At 40.5% G+C, this 10,000-nt stretch overlaps 1 protein-coding gene across 5 annotated transcripts in view; it reads left to right on the top strand.

Annotated features, from left to right (window-relative positions):
* The window catches only part of LOC125040110 (transient receptor potential cation channel subfamily A member 1 homolog), a 93,050-nt gene that overhangs the window by 39,340 nt on the left and 43,710 nt on the right, over nucleotides 1-10,000 (top strand). For all 5 annotated transcript variants that reach the window (XM_047634612.1, XM_047634613.1, XM_047634616.1 and 2 more), the window contains one exon: nucleotides 9,906-10,000. This exon is cut by the window's right edge and continues 8 nt beyond it. In XM_047634612.1, the coding sequence (XP_047490568.1) occupies nucleotides 9,906-10,000 (95 nt within the window). The remainder of the gene's footprint in view (nucleotides 1-9,905) is intronic.

The raw sequence follows: 10,000 nt of genomic DNA, 5'->3' as shown, positions 1-10,000 counted from the left end.
CCTGAGACTAAGAGGAATTCCAAAAGGATTATTGGATTAATGACAAGCCTGTATACTGGTACTGAAAGTGCTGTAAAGTGTGGCGGGGACCTGTCGAGCTTCTTCCCTGTTAGTTCAGGAGTGAGGCAAGGCTGTGTTCTTGCACCAACACTTACATGGATTGGATACTGGTTATAGCTACTGTCCAAAGTAACTGTGGAGCAACTCTGGGCATTATCGAGGTAACCGACCTTGACTTTCCCGACGATGTTGCTATTCTATCTGAGTCTCTGGAAACCCTAGTGATGGATCTAGATGTATTTAGTAATGAAGCGAAGCCCCTGGAGCTAGAGGTCTCCTGGACCAAGACCAAGATCCAGGACTTTAGAGGCCTGCTAAAATATCCTGTTCAGTCAGTACGTGCTTGCGATGAGGACAATGAGGTCACGGAGAGTTTTACATTACATACCTTGGTATGTAAAGACCAGGAAGTCAGTAGACCGATTGGCAGAAGTCATGAACTTTCTCGACAAGAGTATTTGGAGATGCCGATACCTGTACAGAAGGACCAAGCAACGTGTCTTCAAGGCCCTGATGATTTTACTATACGGCAATGAAACCGCTCTCTTGTGCCTTGGAATCTCGTCTTGATGCCTTTTGTAACAGGTCCTTGCGCCGGATCATGGTGTACAGTTGGCGGGACCATGTGTCCAACCAACACCGTGGGACCGGTACAGGACCTGTTACTTGCACAATCCGCGATCGCCAACTCAGGCTATACGGCCACCTGGCTCGTTTCCCACAAGATGATCCTACTCACCAGGTTGTCTCTGTTCGAGACAACTGTAAAGGCTCACAGTATATAACACTGAGTGGGGGAGACCTGTGTGACGACCTACGAAGTCGTGGCTTAGGCAGACCTGTTGTGAAGAGCTAGAGATGGGCCGAACCCCTGCCTAGCGGCTCGCCAAGAGTGACCCTCGTAGGTGGAAACAAAGGTTGGATGCGGCTATGCGCCCCCGTCGGCGTTAGCTCCCCAGTGATGATGATGATATACATATACACGCACTTGTATTCATGTACGTATTTTCATACAGATATACATGAATACACAAATACAGTGAACACATTGCGTATGAACCGATTCATCATAACAAAGTTCGTTTTTATTTGTTCTTAATCCCAATGTAGAACGAAGAGAAAAGGAGTCAGGCAATGCTACTGCCTAAATCAGGATATTGACGCAGTTACGTGTCCCACATGAGCCTCTGAATTAAACATCTGAATTACTGAACTGGTGAAAACGAGGCTTGGTACACAAGTGCGTTTGGTTTATTCAGAGGGGATACCTAATTTTTTTTTTTTTTTTTTTTTTTACATTGTATAATTATCTAAGGTTATTAAGTTTATTTATATTCTCTTTCGCCGTAATAATTATCGAAGGTTATTATCCTTACTTATACTCTCGTCCATTTTGCAGCCTAATCGTGACTATACTCATTATCACCGTCATCTGTTTCGTATTTAGATATAAAAATAATCAGAATGTACTCATCTAGAGTAGGTTAGCCTGCGTGCTTTATCAATTTGTCAAGATGTTTGCTGTGTGTCTCCTGTTATTTGATTTGCATGTATTGATTAAACAACCATTATATAGTTCCTTCTTTACGATTGTCAGTTCGTTTATATAAGATACTATTAGTGTCAGTCTAAAAGCTCTAAAGTACAGGTGGTATAGCGGTAGGTGGTAAGTGGGAGATAATGTGTGTAAGTGGTAGGTGGTAAGTAACAGGTAGAGGAGAGTGGTAAGTTTTAGGTACTAAATGGTAGGTGGTAAGTGATAGATTGTTAGTGGTAGGTGGCAAGTGTTAAGTACTAAATGGTTGATGGTAAGTGTTAGGTACGAAGTGGTAGGTGATAAGTGACAGGTAGTTAGTGGTAGGTGGTAAGTGACAATTGATTAGTGGTAGGTAATAGTAACAGGTGGTTAGGGGTAGTTGGTTAGATACAAAGTTTTAGATGATAAATGACAGGTGGTTACTGATAGGTGGTTTCATGTTATCAAATGGCTCGTAGTGAAGTTTATTACAATTCGTAACTAGCTAAAAGGAATGTAAATAATACCATAATCATTGAAATTAAAAGCGAACGAAACTTTAAATACAACTACATAATACAAATGTTTTTATGCTCAAAGGGAAAAAAAAAAGTTTGTACGTCACACATTTCTAAAAAAAAAAAGAAGTACACGTGTTTGCTAATGGCATCGGGAGTACACATTAAAAAATAATGATAATGATAAATAGATGTATCAAATTTTGTATGAAGATCCTGAGCAAAATTTGAAGACCGAGTAATAGTACTAATAATAGTAGCTGTATTTTTTTAAATTGTAGTAGTAGTTTGGTAGGTGCATTAGAAGCAGTGGTTGTAATATTTGTAGAAGTAGTAGTAGTGGTAGTAATAGTTGTAGTTGTAGTTGTTGTAGTGGTATTAGTTATAGCAGTTATAGTTATAGTAGTAGTTGTTGTTGTTTTAGTAATTGCAGCAGTAGTAGCTATAGTAGTAAAAGTAGTAGTAGTGATGATATTTATTTGTATAGTAACGATAGTATTTGTAATAGTAGTATTGTAGTTTTAGTGATATTAGAAGTAGTAGAATAAGAAAATGCAGTCAAGGGTTAAAATGTCTTTGTTATATTGTGAATCATCTTCACTTTTATAACTCATTATAATTATAGATTTTACTTGAAATAAAGTTAAACTTAAATTTTGTATTATAGAAGAGGTGTTGATGTCAGATCTTACCGGTGATCTACAGTAATAAGTCCTGTTCTTAACAAAAACAGCATGTACATTTTTTTTTTCATACGATGTAACTTCGCTATGTAAAACTCTACGCAAATTCCACGCCACAATTCAACCGTGACGCGGCTGAAGTTTCAGTCTGTAATTCAGTGGATAGCCCCACTGAATCCATTGCCTTACAACGGGCGGGTGCTGAAGGTGGTGATCCTGATGCCCAGGAAGGAAGTGACGGCTTCACTTTAGTGAAGTCGAAAACTAAGAAAAAAAAGCTCAACAATGCCGGTAAGAGACCACTGGCACCAAAAAGTGAATATTTTCGCCTCGCTTTCCCTGAAAGTACCACGAAAAACGATAAACTGAAATGGCTACAGAACCTCGGCAACGACTCTCGGGCCCAGGGGGGTACCCCCCTCGACCTTGTGCGAGGAGACACTCTCTCCTCGCCGTATGTGTACGTCGCTCGCTCTCAGCGAAAATATGTTGACGACCTTATTAAAGGATCAATTGGAGGTATTATCTTCAAACTTTGTGATGAGCCCAAGAAGCAAGAGAAATATGACGAATACCTTGTGACCCACTACAACAAGGATTTTGATCTTGAACATGCGTATGCACTCGAAGGAGTTCATAAGGCCATACGAGTGCACAAAGACAAGAAACCACTCAACCGTATACGAATCATATGGAAAGGAGAGCAACCCCCTCCCAGTACATACCACTTCTTTGGGAAGTACATACCCGCCAGCCACGTGAGGCCGTGGAGGGCATCCTCCGTCATCTGTTATAACTGCATGGAAAGTGGCCATGTAGCTAAATACTGCAAGGGCAAGGCGCGCTGCGCAGAATGTGGAGAACAACATACTGCCAAGGAGTGTCCTCGCAGTGCAGCAGAAGAGAGTAATGCAGAAGCACCAGCTTTTGTCCCATCCTGCTTCAGGTGTGGGACGACAGGTGTGAATGCCTGGCACTGGGGGTGCAAGGGCCTCCCTGCCCTGGCCCCTCCCCCCCCACCCCCTGTGGTCCCAGCACCGACCGCGAGTGACCAGCGCGACCCTCCCAACCCAACCAGCGGACAGGGTGCCGGGGAAGCGCCTGCCCGTGCCCTGTGTGACGTCACCAACCGCAGAGATTTCCCGCGGCTGCCGGCGAGTGGGGATGCAGAGGTCGCCGAACTACGCGAAATGTTTGCGCAACTGGCGGAGAAGGTGAACAAGATTATGTTGATCCTCACAGAGGGTGACTCGGGCGTCAAAGCTGCCTTACTCTCTGAATTAAAGACCACGCCCCCCCTCCCTCCCCGGGAGCCAGCCGAGGCAGCCGTCCCTCACCCTCAGGCAGGGATGACCGCAGGCCAGGCGGGGGAATCCCCCGCACAACCATGTGACAGAAGTGACGTCACGCCAGCTGACCAAGGCGACATAAAAGTGCTTGAACTTTTAAAGGAAATAAAAGTTCTGAAAGAACAAAACACTTACTTAATTAATGAAATGGAAAAAAATAAAAGTGATTGTCAGTGCCGTGATACTCGTGTTACCATTAGTGCTAAACAAACGAACGAGGAGAACCGATGTCAGACCGCCAGTGCTGATAACCAGAGTGGGCGTGTCAGCGCTGACAGCCGCCACGAACAATATCAGGATCCCTGTGACATCGGGTCCAGTGACGCAACCAGCCCCCCAGGTGCACCTAGCACAGCAACCGGAGGGACTGTGCTGAGAAGTGGAACAAAGCTAAGATCAAATGTTTGAAATGGTTAAAAGTATTTTTATGTTTAAGACTACCATCTGTAATGAAATCCACAATCATAAAGCTATATGTTTATGTGAATCTATAATTTGTAATACTAGAGGATATAACAGCATGAGGTACAGATTGCCTAATAGAACACTACTCACTTATGGATAAACGGACAATCAAATTTATATCATGGAATATGCGTAGTATAAAGCCTAGGCTGAATGACCTAGAGTTTTATATCCGTAAATATAATACTGATGTTATTTGCGTGCAAGAACCTTTTGCTGCTGCTGCTAAGATGAAAATAGCACCTGCAATTCAGGGATACTATTCATATGTGAATACAGCCATGACTGGATTGTTGACATATGTGAAGGTAGCACTGCCACATAAGTTAGTTAAAAAATCCGAGAACACTGATGTTCAATTTCATCATTTAAAAATTCAGACTGCCACTGGCTATTTTTCACTGTATAATGTATATGCCAGATACTCCAAATTTCTGGCTAGTTCTCTCCCCAATTTTCACAACCAAAGCACGTTATGTATGGACGACTTCAATGCAAGGCATCCACACTTTGGAGACAACCAACGTAATAGTAATGGGGAAGAATTCAAACATTTTATCAATAGTAGATCACTGACAGTATATGACACAGAAGCAGAGACTCATTTGGGAGGTGGCAGATTAGACTATGTATTTGGCAAAAATTTAGTTCATGGTAATGTCTGTACTTCACTGGTGCGAGAGTTAGTTAGTGACCACTTTGCAATACGAACAGATTATACTGTAGACACCAATTCAGCCACTAGATCACCTAGGCTCCGAATAATTATCCCACCGGGCCTGGAGCATCACTTCAAGGCACGGGTCTATGACTGGTATAACACCTATGAAGTAACATCTGTTCAGAAATTTTCTCAGGATCTAATCAAAGTTGTCACTGACTACTATGACACTTGGGTCTGTTCAAGAAAACTCTCAAAGAAAAAGAGGCCCCAGACCTCCCATGCACCGAGGTGGATCAATGACCCAATTCTGGCTAAGGAATATATACGGGTTCAGGAGCTTGCTAATTGCTATAAAGATAATAAGACGACAGATAATCTTCTGCAGTTTATGAAAGCCACCAAGGAATCCAGAGATTTAAAAACTCAGATTCGTAGTAAATACTGGGAACAATTTCTGCAAAGTATCAATAGTCAAACTTCTATAGCTGACGTATGGAGAAAAATTAATAGACTGACAGGTAAAGCCCTCACAACACCGCAGTTCCACAGTCCACAGGAACAGGCTAATATGCTGCTAGAGCAGTGGGCAGGAAATTCTCAAGTACACTCACTTCCACAAGGGATAAAAAATCAGCTCAACAAGTCGAAAATAGATAGAAATTTCAATATAGCAATAGCATGTGCTGCTATTGACCCCTCCGACTTTGTCGAAATAACTGAGTGGGAACTAAGCAATGCCCTTCTGAAAGGTAAGGCAACCGCCCCTGGCGAGGACGGCATTACTTACAGCGTCCTTCGTCACATTGCTCAGGTACCAGGCAACCCACTTTTACATCTGTATAGACTCAGCCTATCACAAGGAATCCTCCCAAGCTCCTGGACTAAAAGCTTAATCATTCCTATACCCAAACCCAATACTGATAAATACAGACCCATTTCCTTGACCTCCTGTCTGTGCAAAGTACTTGAGAGAATAATTCTGAACAGGCTCATGTATCGCATAAATGCTAAGTTATCCTCCAGACTGTATGGATTTCTCCCAGGGCGTAGCAGTCAGCACTGTTTTGCAGAGTACTTAACAAACTCAAACCCAGGCATGCAAACCGTATTTCTTGATCTTAAATCTGCTTTTGATATTGCAAACAGGGAAATTATCCTTGAGCAACTAGCTAGCTTTGGTATTCAGGGAAAACTGTTAACATGGATTCAAATGTATCTGTCGAATCGATCGGCTCAGGTTCTCTTCAGGGGCATTAAAAGTACTCATACAAAAGTATTTGAACTCGGCACACCTCAGGGAGGCGTACTTAGTCCCATGCTATTTAATATCCTAATGCATAGATTACTGGGCGATATACCACTTGCAGGCAATGACTCCATTATTTGCTATGCCGATGACATTTGTATTAAATCCTCATCCGAGGAGAGAATGCAAGAGATTCTAGATATACTTTCTGCAAGGGCTACTGAGTGTGGCTTGATAATTTCATCTGAAAAAACAAAGGCACTTAACCCACAGACAATCCCTCTGCCAAGGTTTCATATAGATGACGTTGAGCTAGATCTCTGCCATCAATACAAATACCTTGGGGTGATTGTTAATGATTCAGAGTTCATTAAAAACCTGAAGAAAAGGCTGTGGGAGCGACTGAAGCCACTTAAGACACTTGTCGGCAAAGACCATGGTATTAATGTCAATATTGCGAGAATCTTTTACTTGTCATACATAAGGTCGGTCATAGATTACCATGCGCTGCACCTAGTATTGTTCAAGGAATCAGAGTTGACTAGTCTAGAAAGTGTCCAAAATGAAGCCATGAGGATCATTCTTGGTGCCCCTAGAACAACAAGGATTGTGAATATGAGAACAGAACTTAATTTGCCTTCTGTTTATGAAAGAATATTATACATAAATACCACATTTAGTGTCAAATCAATTAGAGAACCCCTCCATTGTACAGAGTTCCAAAGACAACTAAAACACAGAATAGAAGAGCTAACTTTGAATAACAACACCGATTCATACTCAAATTCATGGTTACAAGTGACGTGTAAACACTTAGCTCAGCTGAACATTCCCATAACTAAGACCCTACATGGACGTTCTGTACCACCGTGGAAAATGTCGGACCTAAGTGTATATTATACGACTGCCCCCAAAAAAGACAGTGCCCCCCCTGCTATACTTAAACAGTATGCACTTGCAAGTATAAATGCGCATCTAGACACTCTTTCCAATGTATATGAATGCTACACTGACGGATCCTTGCAGTCTGGGTGCAGAGCAGGATGCGCTTTTGTTGTATATAAAAACAATATTTTGCAGCACCAGGATTGTAGGAGGGTTCATGACTGGGCTAGCACTATGCAAACCGAGTTGGCAGGAATACTCATGGCCACCGAATTTCTATTGAAACAAGGCTCAGGGGTCATTTTCTGCGATTCACAGAGTGCTCTCCAGGCTCTGAACACTCTAGACAAAGGTGCGGGAAATATTGCAAATGACATCAGGATAAACGTGTATCGTGCAAAAGAACGAGGCCATAATATACGTTTTGTGTGGATTCCATCGCATGTTGGAATCCCTAGGCATGATCATGCTGATCGCCTAGCAAAGTCAGCATGTGACAAACAAAGTGTGGACATAGATCTTGGGATACCTCTTTCTAGGATTTTCTACATCATTAAAGCCTCCTTCAGAGAGGACTTGACTGAGTTGATTAATTCTCAGCGCCCTGAAAGCTGTAGCATAAAGCACTATGACCGGTTTAGGCAAGATTCCTTCATCTATGGTTTATATAAAACAAGAACAAGACAGTGTGATGTTGTGACTGTAAGAATCAGGCTTGGGTATAGATTGTATTGGCAGGTCAGTACAGTTTGTAATGTCGAAGAAACTAAGTGTAAACTGTGTAATGAAGAATATAAGCGAACACTTGTACATTATATCTCAGAGTGCCATGTGATACAGCCTTTCAGGCCACCTAGCATGAGGTACGGAGAACTATGTAACTACTTCATATCATCTGATGCCCTAGAAGATATACTTATGTTGTATCCTAAATTTGGAATGTAGTATCACATAACCGAATATAAAATGTATTAATGCTTTCCCACGCCCAAGCTATATGCCGGCGTGGCAGATGAGTGGATAAAGGACTGTGCAATTGTTCCTTTCCTTAAACTGATATAAGTACTCATAGCAATGTTATAGGCTAAAATTCAAATGTAACACTATGTAATGTTATGACCATGCATTAAATGTACCACAGCTTGCCCACGCCTGTGCAGTTAGCCAGGGTGGTAAATAAAGAACTAAACTAAAAAAAAAAAAAAAAAAAAAAAAAAAAAACTCAACCTCTATGTAGAATTCCATAACGTATGTTAGGATATTTGCGCAACGCGGCAATTTCTCAGGCCATTTTTCATGCTTGAAAGCTTGTATTATTCATGGTGATAAAGCAAGGAATAAAGGAATAGTTTTTGGAAGGAAAAAAAATATCCCTCGTGTTTTTAGTAGGCTAAAAGTTGGGTATTATGTATCGTCATCGTCATCGTCGTCGTCATCGTCATCGTCATTGTCATCGTTATCGTCATCGTCATCGTCATCGTCATCGTCATCGTCCTCATCATCATCATCATCATCATCACCATCACCATCACCATCACCATCACCATCACCATCACCATCACCATCACCATCATCATCATCATCATCATCATCATCATCATCATCATCATCATCATCAATCATCATCATAATCATCACCATAATCACCATCATCACCATAATCACCACCATCACCATCATCAAATTCAAACTCGATGGCATCCTTAAAACTATTCTAAAACTTCAAACGACCAAATATTTTTCGATAATTGAAAATAACGATATATTACATGTGTATCTCATTCGCTTCTGACAAAGTTAGTGCGTATTTACGGCTATAAAGTATTATTTTTAGAAAGTTCAAATGCAATAATTGTTTATCAGTTAGGTTGTATATTTAATTTCGATTGGAAAAGTTATTTATTAATTTTATTATATCGCGTAGATTCAGTGGTAAAAAGTTCTCGTGTATTTTTGTTTTATTAGTTTTAATAATACTTTTTAGTTCTAAAGTAATCTGTAATTACATTGAAAGTAATCTTATCAGTATATTTACGGATTTCATTTCTAAACAGTGACTCAGTATCTCACCATTGGCCATGAGTAAGCTTTCGTATTTAAAATTACTGATAATATTTAACTTTTTTGTTGTGGAGTAGGTTCCTTTATTGTTTTCGAGAAAGAAAAGTATTCTGAAATACCGATATGTTGAATAATTGATTATTTCCTGTGTTATATTAAATGTGAATTGAGATATAAGTTATCTTTAGCAACTTAAAAAAATATTCCTCAACGTCACAGAAAAAATACAGTCCAACATTGGTTTAAATTCCGTATCATAAATCATTTTAAAAGTTTTAAAAGTTAGTAACCCTTAAAAAAACCGTACATTTATTTAATCATTTCTAAAATTGATTATCCTTATTTGATAATTATAAAAAAAAAAAATCCGTATCATTGATAATGTTAAAATTCCGCACCACTAATCATGTTAAAAAGCTGTATCATTAATCTATTTTTTTTTTTTCTTCTTCTGACAGGTCCCTCAACAGTCTCTATCCGGAAGTGTCTGAGATTCTGACAAGACAGGAAAATGGCCGCGGGGTGACCTCGTATGACCTGATATCAAGGACGC

This window comes from Penaeus chinensis, chromosome 28 (genome assembly GCF_019202785.1).
Source record: "Penaeus chinensis breed Huanghai No. 1 chromosome 28, ASM1920278v2, whole genome shotgun sequence".
In the NCBI taxonomy this organism is placed as follows: Eukaryota; Metazoa; Arthropoda; class Malacostraca; order Decapoda; family Penaeidae; genus Penaeus; species Penaeus chinensis.
The sequence above is the reverse complement of the archived record's forward strand: the minus strand, read 5'-3'. Positions and strand labels throughout refer to the sequence as shown.